At 40.6% G+C, this 20,170-nt stretch overlaps 1 protein-coding gene across 1 annotated transcript in view; it reads right to left on the reverse strand.

Moving 5' to 3' along the window:
• The window catches only part of STAB2 (stabilin 2), a 125,387-nt gene that overhangs the window by 33,079 nt on the left and 72,138 nt on the right, over positions 1-20,170 (reverse strand). The window contains exons 45-52 of the mRNA XM_075856671.1: positions 19,654-19,773; positions 18,424-18,471; positions 17,339-17,422; positions 16,795-16,941; positions 8,287-8,421; positions 6,337-6,396; positions 3,715-3,891; positions 1,548-1,637 (exon numbers count right to left, since the gene is read on the reverse strand). Coding sequence (XP_075712786.1) covers positions 1,548-1,637; positions 3,715-3,891; positions 6,337-6,396; positions 8,287-8,421; positions 16,795-16,941; positions 17,339-17,422; positions 18,424-18,471; positions 19,654-19,773 — 861 coding nt within the window. The remainder of the gene's footprint in view (positions 1-1,547; positions 1,638-3,714; positions 3,892-6,336; positions 6,397-8,286; positions 8,422-16,794; positions 16,942-17,338; positions 17,423-18,423; positions 18,472-19,653; positions 19,774-20,170) is intronic.

The raw sequence follows: 20,170 nt of genomic DNA on the forward strand, positions 1-20,170 counted from the left end.
GATAGATGTGAGTGCCACCTCTGGGACCCGCACCTATCTCTAGAACCGGGTCCCCTAAACCCTGTTCTACCTCTTTCTGCTATCGCTGCCTCCCGGCCACTTCCTGACTTCATGGACTTTCTGTAACTTTCATTCAGTTCTTTGGAACTTACGGAAACAGCGTAGCTCAGCAAGCTACGCTGTTTTCGTAACTCACGACCATGTAATCAGGATGGGGCCGGGAGGCAGCGAGAGCAGAAACAGGTAGTAAGGGGATTAGGGGGCCCCGTTCTAGAGATAGGTGCGGATCCCAGAGGTGGGGCCTACATCTAGCTGACATTTATGACAAATTATGTGGTCCTGTGGATATGTCATAAATTTCTCTCATGGGAAAACTGAGGGCTGTATGGGGGGATTATATTGCAAGGGGAGGTGATGTTGTCTGACTGCTGGGGTCTCTATAGGGAGGTCTTTGTGTCTGATTCTGACATCTCTGTGGGGGGTAGCCCCCCCATAGAGCCCATCGCTCAGACCCCCCTATACAGCCCCCAGAAGTTAGTCGCTCAGACCCCCCAGCAGTCAGACAATTTGACTTACCCTTGTAATATATTCGGAACTAGTGAGGGCTTTATGGGAAGGGATTATACTAAATGGGGGAGGGGGGGGGGTCTAACCATCTAAGTGACTCCAGAGGACTCCATGAAGGGGGGAATGACCCCCCATCCCATCCCCCATAGAGCCCTCAGTATTTCAGTATTTATTATACATCAGGGGGGGTTGAGCGTGTAACTGACTGCTGAGTGTCTATGGGGGGAAATTACATAGAGTTACAGGCTCAACCCCCCTGCTGTATAATAAATACTGAAATGCTGAGGGCTCTATGGGGTGAGTATTCCCCCCTTCATAGAGTCTTCTGCAGTGACTTAGATGGAAATCTCTCAACCCCCCCCTTGCTGTATAATCTATCCCCCTTTAGCGTCTACCGTTGGTGCTTGTGGCAGGCTGGCAGGAGACGAACATGAAGACTTACCTTCTTCCTCGTCGCTCGATCACCGCCCTTCTCGTCCGTTCCTCACTGGCAGCGTCAAAGAGGGGCGTGTTCTACCACGACTAGCAGACGCACGTCTGCTAGTCCTATCCAGCTATTGCTATCCATCCTCTCCTCCTCATCAGCACTGCGCTGGCGGCTCCATTCTGTTGCAGTCCGCCCACCCGCCCCTCCCTCTCTCTCTCCCCCTCCCTCTCAACGGCCATTATCGGCGCTACCACGCCGTGAGTCTTTAAGTGATTTTTACAATGATGTGCGGTTCGGGCTGCCATGGGCCCCCTCAGAGCCTTGGGCCCCGGGCGGCCGCCCGAACCTCCCATATGATAATCCGCCACTGTTTACATCACAGTAAAGCACTTGTGCCCCATCCCTTTACCAGCTCCCCTCCTATCTCCACATAAATCTGTGACCATCTGACCTTTCTATTCTTCTCACTTTTCTTTATTGTGATTTTTAGTATTTTATGTCAATTTACATTATGTTGATAGAATTATATGAAAATAAAATGTCATCTACTTACAATAGAAGAATCATCTGCACATTTTGCACTAAGGTCAGAGCCCTGTAGTGTCTTTATCGATCCTCTAATGAGAAGATCATAAGCTTCAATCTGTAATTAGAAAAAATACATCTTAAATGCAACTGACGGGAAAACAGAACAGTGTCTAAAGCATTGAGTTTGTCTTTTAGTGTCAAGGTTCGTAGAATGAGTCTGCTGATTTTGAGCCTTTTATCAGAGGGTCATGTACTGTATCATAAGGTTTTCGTTTAATTACTGTACAGAGGAATTTAAGTTACCTGAACTAAATAGCTATTTTCATGACAAAAATTTATGATATATCTCAAGGATATATCATCACTTCATGGTTGGCAAAGTTGGGAACCCTATCATAAGCTAAACGAAGAGTCAGAATTTCCCTCAGCTTTTTCCGAGCACAGCAACGCTCCTGTTCACCCACTTTGTAAAACTGTAATGGCTTCCTCTTTCTGAGGATTGGTAGGGGTCCTGGCAGTCTCACCCCAACTGATCAGGAAGTGATACTGTGACTTCTTATCATGGGAATACCACATAAAGTGTTTTACACAGCAGAAAAATTCTTGCTGTGGTATTCTCAGAATTTATAGTTTAGGTTTAACTAATAGCTGCAGATGGTGACGACTGAATATGTGATAACAATATATATCTATATTAGAGTATACTTAAAAGGGTATTACCCTCTTAGAGCTCTATGACATATCCACCAGGAATATATCATAAATGTCTGAAAGATGCGGGTCCCAGCTCTGAGTATAGATGGAGCGCGGCTATCTACATTTTGTTCTATGGGAGTTAGCAAAACAGCCTAGCAAGTGTGCCTCACCAGGTGGGATGAGTGTCGGGGGACTATACTGGTCAGCCATAACATTAAAACCACCTGCCTAATTTAGTCTACTACTGTACATGACTACACAGTCCCATACACAGAAAACACAGAAGACTGCAAAAACTGGCACCTTCATATCATAGTCAGCATCAACTTTTTCAGCAATTTGTCATACAGTAGCTCTTTTGTGTGACTGGACCAGACAAGCTAGCCTTCGAGCCCCACGCCCATCAATGAGCCTTGGGCACTCCTGACTCTGTCCTTTTTTGACCACTTTTGGTAGGTACTAACCACTGCATACCAGGAACACCCCACAAAACCTACCGTTTTGGGTTGTTCTGACCAAGTCATCTAGCCATAACAATTTGGCCCTTTGGTAAAGTCTCAGATCCTTAATATTGTCTGTCTGTATGTCTGTCTGTCTGTCTGTCTGTCTGTCTGTCTGTCTGTCTGTCTGTCTGTCTGTCTGTCTGTCTATCTATCTATCTATCTATCTATCTATCTATCTATCTATCTATCTATCTATCTATCTGTGTTGTTAAACATGCTCGATGGTCTTGCAATTAAAAATGGTGTTGCCATGTAAACTGTCTAGTAGCATGCATAATGATGACTGTAACGATAATTTCGACTTCATCGCAATTTCGAATAATCGCCACAAGTAAAGACTGGTTGTTTATATCTCCTATCATGAATTAGTCGAACAAGCGGTCGAATCGCTGAGTTGTATGTATTATCAAAGCAGGTTTGCCCACCGTTAAACTATGTCCATTCTTCTACCTATTTGTGTGTGAATAGCATTTATTTTATGGTCACAATTATTTCTCTCCTCTGACAGTGTACTCAATGTGTAACTCCACTATTTCATACCTGACATTGTTTTTGATATATCCATTTTAAAGAGGACCTGTCACCTTTCCTGACATTTCTATTTTAGTTTATACTTGTATTTTCCATGCAATAACAATTCAGGAACATATTTGCTTAGAACTGTGCCATTCCTCTGTTATTACTCCTAGAAAGAGATGGACACACCCCTTTGTCAAGTGAGATGGTAACACCCAGTTGACAATTTATTCATACATTTCTAGGAGTAATAATAGAGGAACCGCACAATGTAGAGTACTAAGAAAAGATGCCCCAGAATTATAATTTCATGGGGAATACAATCATTTTCCAAAACAGACTTGTCAGGAGAGGTGGCAGGTCATTTTTAAAAAGTCTATAGCTTCTATATATTTTAATTAAAAGCAGAGTCTGTACCGATGCATTTAAAATGGTGAAGACACATTAATATATTTACATAATGAATGTGTGTCTTACCTTGGCATCTCTAATAATGTGATACTTTAAATATTGTGTAAGTTTGTCTTTGTTCTGAATATTATATAGAAAATCACTTTGCTCCGTGGGTAACATTTTAATAGCTTGGTCCGATGGCAGTAACACAGTGATCGGTTGATGTATTGGATCATCTATGAATTTCAAAAGATCTGCATCCTGCCAGTTAAATCAGAAAAAAGACCAGAAAAAAATCTTTAGAATTGCATGGGCTTGCAAAGCTATAAATATTGAGACAATATGCAATTAAACATTTATCTATACAGTTTTCACATTTTCTGAATATTAAAGGGGTTTTCCCATCAGGGACATTTATGACATATCCATAGGATATGTCATAAATGTCAAATAGACGTGGGTCCCACCTCTGGGACATGCACCTAATATCTCGGACGGGGCCCCCTAAACCCAGCGTGTGATTTCCAACCATAAGGAAGAAAACAGCGTAGTTCGCTGAGCTGCGCTGTTTCCATAACTCCCATAGTAGTAAATGGCAGTTACGGAAGCAGCGTAGCATGCGAGCGATGATCTTTCCGTAACTACCATTCAGTTCTACGGGACTTACGGAAACAACGTAGCTCAGCTGTTTTCTTCTTCATGGTCGGGAATCAAATGCGTCAGCCAAAACGCTGAGAGGTAGAACAGGGTTTACGGGGCCCCGTTCTAGAGACAGGTGCGGGTCCCGCATCTATCTGACATTTATGACATATCCTGTGGATATGTCATAAATGTCTCTGATGGGAAAATTCCTTTAAACATGGAACCTTTACTTGCAAAATGAAAATCATATTCCAATTCTAAATCTAGCTCACAAACATTTTAGTGAACCATAAAGAGTCAAACCTTTTAAAGGTGCTTGTCCACTTTAATAATAAAATGTAAATGTGCTTATTAATGTTCCTGAATTTGATAGAGCACCAGCTTTTGCTGCAGTGATGTTCTTTTTACTGTAACATGGGACAGGAGTCACAATTATAGTCTGCCATTTTGGAGATTATGGAGAACTGCCTTTGGTCACTGTCACCCACCAGTATACAATTATACACATATTTCCCTGCTTGCTCCTGCTCTTCTCCTCATATCTGTCAATCTATTGTATTTTAAACTGGCTATATGCATTACATTTTGGTGGGATTGGCCGATGTTGTAATCTGTATGAGGACAGTTGACACAATGTAACATGTCTGATCCGATCATTAATATAAATATAGTAAGACTTGGAGTTTTTAAATAAAAGTTAGCATCTTAATAGTGCACCTGAAAGTGCATCTCTACAATATATATTATGATAGCTCAATATAGTGTTTCTGTTGGTAGCCAACCTTCTCTTCAGTGTGCAGTAGAAATAAAGGACAGTAGTTTGTTATATTGTCTATTTTCTAATTAATAAAATATGTAAATTCCAAAAATTAAATCTTGTTATAATTATATGTTTACACACCATAGAGATGTAGCAATCTTTAACTTAGGCCCCATGCACACAAACTTATTTTTTTCCTCCCGTAAATACGGGTCCTTTGTCACACGTATTCGACCCGTATTTACGTACCCGTTTTCTCTGCACTAATCGGCAGCTCCTTCTCTCTATCAGTGCTGGATAGAGAGAAGGGGCAGCCCTTTCGGGCAGAGTTTCCGCAGCGACTGAAAGTAAAAGAAGTTCATACGTACCCCGGCCGTTGTCTTGGTGACGCGTCCCTCTTTTGACATCCAGGCCGACCTCCCTGGATGACGCGGCAGTCCATGTGACCACTGCAGCCTGTGATTGGCCTGTGATTGGCTGCAGCGTCATCCCGGGAGGCCGGACTGGAGGAAGAAGCAGGTTGTTCTGGGTAAGTTAACTTTTAATACTATTAACTCCAGCAGTAGTCACTGTCCTGGGTGCTGAAAGAGTTACTGCCGGTCAGTTAACTCTTTCAGCACCCTGGACAGTGACTATCCCCTGACGTTGCCTAGCAACGCTCCCGTAATTACGGGTGCACACACGTAGCCACCCATAATTACGGGAGCCCCATAGACTTCTATGGGCCTGCTCGTGCCGTAATTACGGCCTGAAATAGAAGATGTTCCATATTTTTCAACGGCCCAGGCACCTTCCCGTAAGCAAACGGGAAGGTACCCGTGACCAATAGAAGTCTATGGGCCTGTAATTACGGGCCGTAATTATGGGCGTTTTTACATTCGTGTGCATGGGGCCTTAGAGTGTTAAATACACTGTGACAAGAAACTTTGAGTTTTTCAATGACTATTGCTGAGTTAAGTGATAAGTTATCACACTGCAGCGAGTTATCAGGGTAAAGTTAAAGATTGCTATATCTATATGGTTATGTATTCAGCTCAAAAGTTTATTTACCTGAACTTATGACATTATATGTATGGACAGTATCTGGTTAGTAATCTGTTACACTGCAGGTGGTGGAGATATTATTACTATAAAACACATTTTTGACATGTTCTGTTTCGTCATCAGAAAATACGATTTTGTTTTGCTCAAACCATTATAAAGGATATTTTAAAGGGACAATAGTATTTTTACAATTTAATTGGGATCTGAGTCTGTTAGGGATTACGGAGAATAACAAAGCAGAAATGTATTCAGTAGTTTACCTGTAGTAATTTATACATTGTACTGTATCCATTTGTATCTGCAATATTTTTTAAATTATCCTGAGGAAAAACAAACAGAATTATTAAAAATAAGTAGAATGTAAGGAAAAGTATAACTGGTGGAACAGTTTTGTTTGTTTTGTTGGCATTGGCCACATACTGCCCTACATATATAATTTAAGAACATTCTGTATACCTTAAAGGGGTTGTCTCATGAAGACAACCTCTTTCCATGTGCACTATTAGGACCGCCCTCTATCATCCTGAGTGGAGAACTGCTCACAAAGAGATTGTGACGGTTTAGACAGCACCAGGTAATGGTGGGTGCACGAGTAGGGACCCAATCCAACAATACTATCAACAAAGTACTCAGCACACCAATCTGGAGTGAAATTCTTATTTTTTTATTTTAATTTTGCCAGTGTATATGTGCTCACAAAGACATGCTCTTGCTCTGGCGGACCCAGCCTATTCAAATATTACATAATGGGCCATCTATTTCAATTTCCGGCATGTAGTATTATATTTCTCCTGCAGAGGTCCAGCATGTAGAAGACAAATTTAGATAAATAACCCATGGGTGTACATAGAGTACAAGTAGCACCATAGCAACATAAGAAAGGGCCCTCTCTTTGCTTGCTTATGTCATCACACCCCACCATCCCGGGACTGGAGTTTTCAGAACTTGTCATCTCCTCCTCCATCCTTATTCCATATATTGTAAGAGAGAATGGTGACATGACAGCTATTTGTATAAAAACCACAGTTCTGACCCCTATAAAGATATATTATGACATTATAGTAGAAATTCATTTTAGTAAAGGTGTAGTACACTTGATGGGGCTAACAATGGAGGATTAGGCCCATCCAGAGTTTTGCTCTGGGGCCCTATGTTGTAGTCCTCCTGTCTGAAACATCTCCTGGTAGAATATTATTTAACCACATACAGTAGCATCTGGAGAAAAAATAATAACCATTCCCATGTCTATAAAGCTATGGGTGCTCTTTACATGTAAATATTTGTGAATACTATAATTAGCTATTCTATACATCCTAGGTAAGGATTAAAGCTTACCTAACTTTTCAGGTTACTTTTCAGAATAAGCTGTCATATGTGTGTACATGAGGAATAACACTATTTCTGGCCATTATATGACTTGTTTATGCCATATTTAGAAAGCTATCCCCTCTGCAGGCTCTAATTCTCAGTAGTATCTGAGCTAGTAAGTGATGCCTAACTGCTATGACGTCTTCTATACACTGCACACAGTAATAGGAGAGCAGGTTTCTCCTTTTCTCTATCTATCACACATATATTGAAGCTGCAGCAGCATGGAGAACATTATACAGCAGTACAGACCAGTGTAGCTGAGAATTCAGCACTGGGGTGACATAGAAATCTTACCAGCAGCGTGTCTATGTGTTTCTCTCTGCTCCTACTTTCTCCCCCTGCTCACCCCTCCCCTGATAGACTTGTATGTAGCGTGTCTCTCTCTGCTATCTCCACCTGCTCCCCCCTTCCATCTCCATAGATTTGTATGGACAGGCAGTAAAGAGACACACCCCCACTTTATGCAGTTTGTTAATTCCGCCCTGTAACTAGGGACGAATTTTGCCTAACAGGAGGTGGTCAGCAGATTACAGGAAGGGAGATACCTAGTGGCAGTAACTTCATACAGAATTTGAATGGATAAAACAACTGAATTTTGACAGTAAGTAAATTATAAAGTTGTTTTATATCAGGTATACTATTAGATTAGCATAAGTTGTTTGAAAAGTTAGTGTCCATTTAATGTCCAACTTTGCTGATATTTCCCACATATTTACAATGGTCTGAAATACTAAGGCCAACATAATATTTAAAAACTTGCCACTTTTCCGTGAAGGTAACTGGAAGTTCAGCTACGTATTCCACATCTCTATACTTATGCACACAACATAAATACTTACCAGTGTTTTTTCAGATTTGTCTTGCATTTTCTTAGGAACAAGAACTTTATCAATGAAGTGTACAACACCATTTGTGAGGGCTAACATCGGCTCATCTGAGATTATTTTTACTTCTTCATTCAAAACAATAGTGTTCTAAAATAAAAATAAAAAGCATAACATAAAATGAAGGCGTTTTAAATTGCTACTTGAATTCCATCAACAAAGTCACTTATTATTTATTACTTGCAATTTGCAAACGTTTTAGGCCAAGGTTATGCTTTTATTTGATATCTATCTATTTTATTTAAGAGAGTTTTTTTTTATTGCTGTTAGAGACTTTTAATCTGGAAAACCTATAAAAGTTGTTCCCTGAAACATAAACCAATAGAGTTAATAATAATAAGCACAAGACTAAACCTACACTAAACCACGTGTTCAATAGGAAATATCTTTATTATAAAACAATATGTCTATATGTCGCGATGTCTATTCACAGTCCCGACACTTCGGTAAAGTTTTTGTGGGACTTAATGTGCTGTGCTGTGCTGTCATTCACAGCGTGATCTCGCGAGGTCACGCAGTGCCGTGATTAAGTCCCACACAAACTTTACCGAAGTGTCGGGAGTGTGAATAGACATCGCGTCCTGGTTGGAGGTGATGTCTATTCACGCTCAAGACACTTCAGTAAAGTTAATGTGGGAGTATGTGACAGCACAGCGTGATCTCGTGTGATCACCCTGTGCAGTGAATACAAATGGACATGAATGGAGAGAAGTGCATGACGCTGATTGGTCAGCGTCATACACTCCTCTGTACAATGCCCGCTTGGTGAAAAGTTAAAAAACGCCCAGTTGGGCATTAGGAAACTAATTAGCATAAATCTAAAATTGCTCATAAATTGCTCAAAAATTATCGTTTTTCAAAATAAAAAACACTGTTGTTATCTACATTACAGTGCAGATCAGATTATGTAGGAGATAGGGCACTTATAATATGGTGACAGAGCCTCTTTAAGAGAGTTGAGTTAGCCTCACTAAGGCCTTATTTACACGAACGTGTGCATTTTGCGCACGTTGCAGTTACGTGTGTCAACAGTGTTTGGTGCGAGTCTGCGTTATTTTTGCGCGTATGGCACCCTTATGTCACATGTTTTTGATGTTTGTAAAATGAAATGAAGGACGTGGTTTTCTCTTAATTTCTTGAGCAACTTTTACGCGAATCACGCACAGCACACGGATGTGACTTCAATGGGCGCGTGATGCGCAAAAAACGCTCAAGTATAGTACATGCAGTGAGTTTCACGCAGCGGATACAAGGCAGCGTGAAAAACACGTAATGTCTGAATGGCCCCATTGACTTACATAGGTCCGTGCAACGTGCATGATTTTCACGCGCGTATCTCGGACGTGAAATACGCTCGTGTAAATAAGGTCTAAGACTTCTTACCAATAGTCATCTTCAATAGGATCTATTTTCGCCTCCCACTTCTCTTTATTACATAATGGATGATTGATCAATATAGCATCCAGCAAGGATTTACAGAGCACAGATACAACTCCAGCTGAAAAGTCTGTGGCAGCAATCAAATCTAATTGTTCCGTCAACCAATATGTGTGTCAATTTCCTGATACCCCTTTGTTTCTACACTCTAAATAAACTGTTTGGAATTCATGTGCATCATTGCTAGCTATATAATTGGTTACCCGCTACCGTAGCTTTTAGGGTATTTGTTTTTATTAAAACTGTTGTATAATATGTATTTGTAATAATATTTCCTACTGAACATGTGAATGTGGTTTATGTTTAAGTTGGGATTTGTAGATTTAGTTTTGATCTATTTCAAGAAGGAAACAGAATGAAGTATACATTTTGATAAAGTCTATGTCCCTAAAACACATTTATGGGGTCAAAATGATGTTAAAAAGGAGTAGGCAAGTAATGGTTATAATAAAACAGGCTCCTCCCAGCAGTCATACACAGCACTTATGGGTTAGCAGACATTGCCACTGAGCCCTATTTCAGTATAACCATTATTTACCCATCAGATCCTACTCCTTTTTAACATCATTTGCCTCCTGTAGATGTGTTTTAGGGACATAGACTTTATCGAAATATATACCATATTCCCTTCATTATTGCACATCTAAATCAATGAGTGGCATGGTTTCACGTTTATATGGTCCTTGTTTTTGCATTTAATAGCTGTGCTAGAACAAATATTTGTTTAGTTGCAGAGGACATTATTCTGTAATAATAATCGCACTCATCTACATTTACATAGTTGGCTGTAATTGGGTCTGGTCAGTAACTGTGACATACATATTTTTTGTGCGCTTTTATTTTTAAACAAATTCAATAAAATAGTATTTTTATACATTATTCCATTAACTTCTTGTATGATGTTTACTCTATCTGTATGTAGAAGAAAAAAAAGTATCCGGCACACCAATTGGAGTAAAGATAATTTATTATTATTTATCTTAGATGCCAGTGGCAGAGTGCAACGTTTCGGTCTTAACGACCTTCTTCAGGCCCTAAATAATCAGAAAAGAGCAATCAAAGTAAATACATGTAACAGAAAGGGGGAGGGGATTTCTCCATATATACTTGTCATAACAATCAAGGGTAAATTTTTAATGGACTATATACGGAATACTCAAAAGAGTAACAATGGCAGGAGAAATGTAAAGCCATACAAAAGCAGGGGCAGGTAGAAACATCAAGTCACAGACTCAACATCAAGGTAATATATAGTTATTATGTATTTTTAAAGATAATGGTGGCAGTATCGTTATATAGATAACAGTGTCTGCAGATATACAGTGAAGGAAATAAGTATTTGATCCCTTGCTGATTTTGTAAGTTTGCCCACTGTCAAAGACATGAACAGTCTAGAATTTTTAGGCTAGGTTAATTTTACCAGTGAGAGATAGATTATATTTAAAAAAAAAAACAGAAAATCACATAGTCAAAATTATATATATTTATTTGCATTGTGCACAGAGAAATAAGTATTTGAACCCCTACCAACCATTAAGAGTTCAGCCTCCTCCAGACCAGTTACACGCTCCAAATCAACTTGGTGCCTGCATTAAAGACAGCTGTCTTAAATGGTCACCTGTATAAAAGACTCCTGTCCACAGACTCAATTAATCAGTCTGACTCTAACCTCTACAACATGGGCAAGACCAAAGAGCTTTCTAAGGATGTCAGGGACAAGATCATAGACCTGCGAAAGGCTGGAATGGGCTACAAAACCATAAGTAAGACGCTGGGTCAGAAGGAGACAACTGTTGGTGCAATAGTAAGAAAATGGAAGACATACAAAATGACTGTCAATCGACATCGATCTGGGGCTCCATGCAAAATCTCACCTCGTGGGGTATCCTTGATCCTTGATCCTGAGGAAGGTGAGAGCTCAGCCGAAAACTACACGGGGGGAACTTGTTAATGATCTCAAGGCAGCTGGGACCACAGTCACCAAGAAAACCATTGGTAACACATTACGCTGTAATGGATTAAAATCCTGCAGTGCCCACAAGGTCCCCCTGCTCAAGAAGGCACATGTACAGGCCCGTCTGAAGTTTGAAAATGAACATCTGGATGATTCTGAGAGTGATTGGGAGAAGGTGCTGTGGTCAGATGAGACTAAAATTGAGCTCATTGGCATTAACTCAACTCGCCGTGTTTGGAGGAAGAGAAATGCTGCCTATGACCCAAAGAACACCGTCCCCACTGTCAAGCATGGAGGTGGAAACATTATGTTTTGGGGGTGTTTCTCTGCTAAGGGCACAGGACTACTTCACTGCATCAATGGGAGAATGGATGGAGCCATGTACCGTCAAATCCTGAGTGACAACCTCCTTCCCTCCACCAGGACATTAAACATGGCTCGTGGCTGGGTCTTCCAGCATGACAATGACCCGAAACATACAGCCAAGGCAACAAAGGAGTGGCTCAAAAAGAAGCACATTAAGGTCATGGAGTGGCCTAGCCAGTCTCCAGACCTTAATCCCATCGAAAACTTATGGAGGGAGCTGAAGATCCGAGTTGCCAAGCGACAGCCTCGAAATCTTAATGATTTACAGATGATCTGCAAAGAGGAGTGGGCCAAAATTCCATCTAACATGTGTGCAAACCTCATCATCAACTACAAAAAACATCTGACTGCTGTGCTTGCCAACAAGGGTTTTGCCACCAAGTATTAAGTCTTGTTTGCCAAAGGGATCAAATACTTATTTCTCTGTGCACAATGCAAATAAATATATATAATTTTGACAATGTGATTTTCTTTTTTTTTTTTTTAGATAATCTATCTCTCACTGGTAAAATTAACCTAGCCTAAAAAATCTAGACTGTTCATGTCTTTGACAGTGGGCAAACTTACAAAATCAGCAAGGGATCAAATGCTTATTTCCTTCACTGTAGTTTAAGGAAAAAATGCAAAAATGGTAAATCATCCAGTTAATATCGGCAGCAATATCTCTATCTAATATAAGCATCCAGGTATATTTTATTCATAAGTATCATAAAGTCTGGTTATATCACACAAAGTTTTCTGACTGAACCAAACAGCACACAATCCCAACATAGTGTTTTAAAGCAGAAAAAAGCAGAAAACAAAAAGGCAGAAAAAATGACGTGTGGTGACTCCTACTGTTGAATAATACCTGAGCCGTGCTGGGGATAGTAGTACGAGCGCTTTGCTTAATAGAAGCGGCTGGCCGCTGGTAGTGGCGCTGTCTGAGAGCGTTCCATGCTCTCATTATACAGGGTTGGCCATTTATATGGATACACCTAAATAAAATGGGAATGGTTGGTGATATTAACTTCCTGTTTGTGGCACATTAGTATATGGGAGGGGGGAAACTTTTCAAGCTGGGTGTTGACCATGGCGGCCATTTTGAAGTCGGCCATTTTGTATCCAACTTTAGTTTTTTCAATGGGAAGAGGGTCATGTGACACATCAAACTTATCGAGAATTTCACAAGAAAAACAATGGTGTGCTTGGTTTTAACGTTACTTTATTCTTTCATGAGTTATTTACAAGCTTCTCTTTGTTTACAGCCATTGACATGTCGCGGAGGTTAACACGTGAGGAGCGGATAGAAATTGTGTTGATGTCTGGTGAACGCAGTACCCGGGTCATTGCAGCAGATTTCAATGCAAGACACCCTACGAGACCACCCATCTCCCATGCTACAGTTTGCAAACTGCTTGCCAAGTTTCGTGAAACTGGTTCAGTGTTGGATTTGCCCAAATGTGGACGCATGAAAACTGTCACTAATGAAGAAACATCAGTGGCTGTCCTAGCTTCATTCAGCAAGAGCCCACAGCGTAGCACTCGCCGCATGTCACTGGAGAGTGGCATCAGTCGAACATCCCTTCGGCGGATATTAGCTACTCACAAATGGCACCCTTACAAACTCCAGCTGCTGCAGCATCTCAGCGAGGATGACCCAGATCGGTGCACTGAATTTGCAGAATGGGCAAAACAAAAATTGGAACAGGATGCTCAGTTTACATAGAACATTTTGTTCAGTGATGAGGCAAACTTTTATGTGAATGGTGAAGTTAACAAACAAAACCACCGCTATTGGTCTGACACTAACCCACATTGGATAGATCCCTCCAAGACTGTTGTAACACAAAAATTGATGGTATGGTGTGGTATATGGGGTACAAAGATAGTGGGGCCATTCTTCATCAATGGAAACCTCAAGGCCACGGGATATCTGAAATTGCTACATGATGATGTGTTTCCCTCTTTATGCACTGAGGCTGGCACGTTCCCTGAGTTTTTCCAGCAAGATGGTGTACCACCACATTATGGGTGTCAGGTCCGAGCATTCCTAGATGAACAGTTTCCTGGAAAGTGGATTGGTCGTCGTGGGCCAGTTGAATGGCCCCCTAGGTCTCCCGATCTGACCCCCTTAGACTTTTATCTTTGGGGTCATCTGAAGGCAATTGTCTATGCTGTGAAGATACGAGATGTGCAGCAACTGAAACTACAGATACTGGAAGCCTGTGCTAGCATTTCTTCTGCGGTGTTGCTATCAGTGTGTGAAGAGTGGGAGAAGAGGGTTGCATTGACAATCCAACACAATGGGCAGCACTTTGAACACATTTTATAAGTGGTCAGAAACTTGTAAATAACTCATGAAAGAATAAAGTAACGTTAAAACCAAGCACACCGTTGTTTTTCTTGTGAAATTCTCGATAAGTTTGATGTGTCACATGACCCTCTTCCCATTGAAAAAACTAAAGTTGGATACAAAATGGCCGACTTCAAAATGGCCACCATGGTCAACACCCAGCTTGAAAAGTTTCCCCCTCCCATATACTAATGTGCCACAAACTGGAAGTTAATATCACCAACCATTCCTATTTTTTTTAGGTGTATCCATATAAATGGCCCACCCTGTATAATGCGGCCACAAGTCTGACGTTGGTCAGGTGTGGGTTGTGATGACGTCAATCCTGACGTCTGAGTGTCCTACAGGCAGGCGTATCTATGTTGATCGCAAGTAGGGGGCGTTGCCGGCAGAGGATATGTTCATAGATTTTGGAGAAACCGTAAGTGGGCCGGTATTATGACTACTGCGATATTTACTCAGGGTCAAAAAATGGTGGAAGAGATATGGAGTAATTCTGTAGCGTATTAAGCTTAATACAGCGGGATGGGTTGGACCGGGTATATAGCGGGGGCGTGTCCAGTACCGCACTATATACTGTAGGATGTTTGTGAAGGCCTTTTGTTTTCTGCTTTTTTTCTGCTTTAAAACACTATGTTGGGATTGTGTGCACTTTGGTTCAGTCAGAAAACTTTGTGTGATATAACCAGAGTTTATGATACTTAAAATGTACCTGGATGCTTATATTAGATAGACATCTTGCTGCCGATATTAACTGGATGAGTTACCATTTTTGCATTTTTTCCTTAACCTGTATCTGCAGACACCATTATCTATATAACGATACTGCCACCATCATCTTTAATAAATACATAATAACTATATATTACCTTGATGTTGAGTCTGTGACTATCTACCTGCCCCTGCTTTTGTATGGCTTTACTTTTCTCCTGCCATTGTTACTCTTTTGAGTATTCTGTATATAGTCCATTAAAAATGTACACTTGATCGTTATGACAAGTATATATGGAGAAATCCCCTCCCCCTTTCTGTTATATGTATTTACTTAGATTGCTCTTTTCTCATTATTTTAGTGCCTGAAGAAGGTCGTTAAGACCAAAACGTTGCACTCTGCCACTGGCATCTAAGATAAATAATAATAAATAATCTTTACTCCAATTGGTGTGCCGGATACTGTTTTCTTATTCAGAATTGGGTTGGGCCCCCATCCGTGCACCCCCTCCTCCAGAGCTGGTGCTATCTGAACCTTCACACATCTATCTGTATGTATGTTTGTTGCTTTGATTTCCGAGTGAAATTTAATACTAATCGTAACCCATGCAATTGGTCCTATTAACTGTGTGTATAATTTATAGGGTAAAATAGTTGTTTTACATTATTGGAATATTATATAGCATTAAGTCTGGGGCTAGACATATACTAGAACCCAATGCACCTAAAAATTGTCTTAAGTCTTTACTAACATTATGGGTTGTTTCCAATTGATGATGAACCAGACCAATAAAAAATCATAGAGTGGTCTTCAGCTGGCCATAGACATGATATTTTTACCAGTTGGCACACGCACAAACAATTGGTTATTAGACCACATTATAAATATTTACATCTATTAATCTAAGATCATCAAATGCAGTAGGCAGAAGAAAAAAAAAGAAACTACGATATGACGTCCATGTGAGGCGTGCTGCTTTTATTGTTATGAAAAATCACTGCTTTTATTTTAACTGTTCATCTGAAGTTGCGGAGTTACACTATGTTTGGGCCATTTAAACTTTGTGGCAGCGAGAGGCTATATTGCAGAACGGAAGCATTCGGGGAGATTTAGTTGTCTTTTGTTCTGAACAGAACAAATACACGTGGCAGGTTTGGCCTGAAAAACATATTTCTCTGCACTGCCAGAATAAGTAAGATCACTTATACCTTTACTACAAGCTGGAGTTGAAGGGAGGACAGTCCCTAAGGTGGATTGTTTTGCGGTGTATTAGTGGACTGGGATCAGAGGACCTCTTTTGCTTTTGAGAAAAAAAAAGAAAAACCTGTATAGCATCTAATACCCATCTTAATTCGCCAATTGTAGCTTATATTTCTGGTTATGGCGGATTACCAACCAAAAACATTCATCATGATTGATGACAATTTGTTCAGATTGTTCAGTCATTTGTATGAAAGAACTTGGCTGATAATTGGGAAAAAAACATCTGATCTGCCTATCATTTTTGTCTTGTCTATGGCCAGTTTTACTGTCTGCCGGTCTACATTATTTTTCCCATCATTAACCTTGGAAGTCTCACTTTTGGAAACAGTAGCATTATACAATTTGTAAATGTTCATACATATAAACATCTATACTTAAAACGTACGTAAGCAGTACCTTGGAGACTGATATTTTCACTGTGTCACCCTGTAGTGAGGTCAGCGATGTAATTGATGAGAGGTCATCTCCAGTGAGTTGTGTGCAGGTTACAATGTGATACAAGAGAACCTGCTCCATCATACCTTTAGTTGTCCATTCTTTAGTCTGCACAAAAGGACAATATTTGTAATTTGTCTGGGTGTTAGAGAACTGTAAGGCCTCATGCCCACTTCAGTTTTTTCCTTCAGGGCGCTATCCGTTGTCACGGATAGCACCCTGAACCCATTAATTTCAATGTGGCCATGCACACTTCCATTGTTTTAACGGAGCTGTGCGGCCGTTCCATCAAAACTAGTGTAGGTCCTACTCCTGCCCGTTTTTGACGGAACAGTCTCGACCGTTGCATTGAATTTGGTCCATGAAACAACGGGCTGCACATCCGTGTGCAGCCTGTGTGTGACGGGACCATTATTAACGGCCATACAACGGCCGATGGAAGTGTGCATGAGGCCTAAAGCTGTAAAAAAAAACAAAAAAAAAACATAGATCACCCTTCCCTTACCCGAGGATCATTTTTCAGGGCATCATTGCTTGGCACAAAAACTGTAAATGGGCCAGATCCAGACAGCTCATCAATAAGATTTGACTACAAAAAAACACAACAATATGATAAGATCTCTACGATTGTTATTATATAAAGTTCGGTAAACAAATGGTCAAAGGGGTTTTCCCATGAGAGACATTTATGACATATCCACAGGATATGTCATAAATGTCAGATAGATGAAGCTCCCACCTCTGGGACCCGCACCTATCTCTAGAACAGGGCCCCCTAAACCCTGTTATGCCACTCTGTGTTGCGGCTGAATCAGGTGAATTCCGACCATGACTTAGAAAACAGCGTAGGTCACTGAGCTACGCTGTTTCCGTAAGTCCCATACAACTGAATGGTAGTTACGGAAACAGCGTAGCTCAGCGAGGTCTGTTGTTTTCGTAACTCACCCGACCATATAGTCAGTAAGTGGACGGGAAGGTAGAGGGAGCAGAAAAAGTTAGAATGGTGTTTTGGGGTGCCCCGTTCTAGAGATAGGTGCAGGTCCCAGAGGTGGGACCCGCATCTATCTGACATTTATGACATATCCTGTGGATATCTCATAAATGTCTCTGATGGAAAAACCAGTTTAATGTAAGAAGGGTTATTGGAAACTGTGTAACAAATAAACTTTTTTTTCCCCAAAATAGCGGCACTCTGATTCATAGGCTGTGTGGCTGTGTCTGCTATTGCAGCTCAACACATTTCACTTAAATAAAGAACAGCTGCTGTACCAGACTCAGCCAATTGACAAGAGTGATGCTGTTTTTGGAAAATAATGCAGACTTTTTTTTTCATCTCTAATAACCCCCTTTAAATTCAACTTAATAGCAGAATATAATGTCATATAGAAGTACAAACATACGTAAACCTTCTAAATAACGTTTAATATTTTTTTTCACCCGGTAATTAGCAATTAGAAATATATTTATCCAAGGAAAATGTCAGGTTCAGAACGATGGGTTACCTTTTTAATGAATTTGAGACTATATGCATTTATTTATAAATGTTCTTTATACAGTACTTGTTTAAATAGTTTGGTTCACATACAATACCTGTAATAGATAATAGAAATTTGATGTCTTCGGGTTTTTCCGTAATTCCTAAGCAGAAAAAAGGAAAGTAATAGACATTTATTATAATACTTTTTTGGGGGAATATAATTTTATGTCATATATAAGTAGGAAAATATTGTATTTAGAAAATTGCTGCAGTGTTATAGTAGTTTCACTTGATTTAGATAAAAGCAAATAAACATAGGACAGGATAACGTATTTGGGTGGCTGAATTATATCATGACCAGACAGTGATGTGTGATGTGTATGCTCACACAGGGTACATCATCTGTCATTACTGAAGGTAGGGCCACTGGTCGTGATTGCCAGGCCACCCGAAGCTGGATCCCCTGATTCCGTACTTGGTGCCCCAACTAAAGGAATGGCAGCTGAGAAGGATGCAGCTTCATTTCTTAGTTTATTGATTGGGCAATATTTTGTACCCCGTATCATTGTAATATTTGGGGACAACATGGTACACCGTGTCAATAGACAATGGAAGTGGTGTCAATAGAAGTTACTGCACAATGCGCCATCCAACCTAAGTCTTGTGTAATGATCTAATAAGTAAATAAAATCTCGAAAACCATACTACATTGCTGCGTTACCTGACCGTGTCTTTGTGCTATGATTACTACCTATCAACTCCAATCACAAGTCAGTTTATGTAATGCCACTCCCTATATAGTTAATATTTCCCCACTTGTGGTAATATGTAAGTAGAATTCTACTCTCTGGAACCACATACTCCAATAATACACTCTTTTCGGTTATTGTTTTTTTAGTCTGCTCTGTAGGCATGAGATACTGCGTTCAAGGGTGGGAAAAGCTCTTTTGGTGTCCAAGGCAGGGGTTTCAAAATGCACCTCTCTCCCCCCACTAAAACCTCGGCTGCTGAAATTCAGCATGATAGTTGTCAGATCTTCTTTCAGTTCTTATTTACAATACAGACCCTCTCTCCTCCCCATGGTACATGTGCATTTCTCAATGATGCTTTGGCTGGACCCCCAACCACATATATTACAGACGTCATTTCCCCGTCAATGTACTCAAGGGTACAATGTATCGGATCTCAGCACCTAGAGCATTAGCAGCAGTTAGCTGAATGTTTTTTAACTAGAATTTGCGCACCATCCCTCAAGAGTACCCTAGACTTCTGCCTACACCTTGTTCTTCCCCTTACTGAATTTAAAGCTAGTAGGATAAATTGGCTTGTCTATATAATAGTACCTCAAAGATGTTGCCTCTACAAGTGATTCCATCTCCGATATAAGTAGACTTGCAAGTACAGGTTCGTTCTGCTGGACCAGTATGATTGCATGTGGCATATTCACTACAACCACCATTTTTCTAAAAAAAAAAAAGAAATAAAGCATGGATTCAGGCCTCATGCACACAAACTTATTTTTGTCCTCTCGTAAATACTGGCGTAAATACGGGTCCTTGGTCACACGTATTCGACCCGTATTGCACCAGTATTTACGGACCCGTGCCCGTAAATACGGGTCCGGTGTCACCAGTATTCCAACCGTATTTACAAACCCGTTTTCCATGCAAAATTGCATTGCACTAATCGGCAGCCCCTTCTCTCTATCAGTGGTGGATAGAGAGAAGGGGCAGCCATTTCGGGCAGAGTTTCCGCAGCGGAACGCAGCGATTGTAAGTGAAAGAAGTTCAGATGTACCCCGGTCGTTGTCTTGGTGACGCTTCCCTCTTTTGACATCCAGTCCGACCTCCCTGGATGACG

This window comes from Rhinoderma darwinii, chromosome 3 (genome assembly GCF_050947455.1).
Source record: "Rhinoderma darwinii isolate aRhiDar2 chromosome 3, aRhiDar2.hap1, whole genome shotgun sequence".
Taxonomy (NCBI): domain Eukaryota; kingdom Metazoa; phylum Chordata; class Amphibia; order Anura; family Rhinodermatidae; genus Rhinoderma; species Rhinoderma darwinii.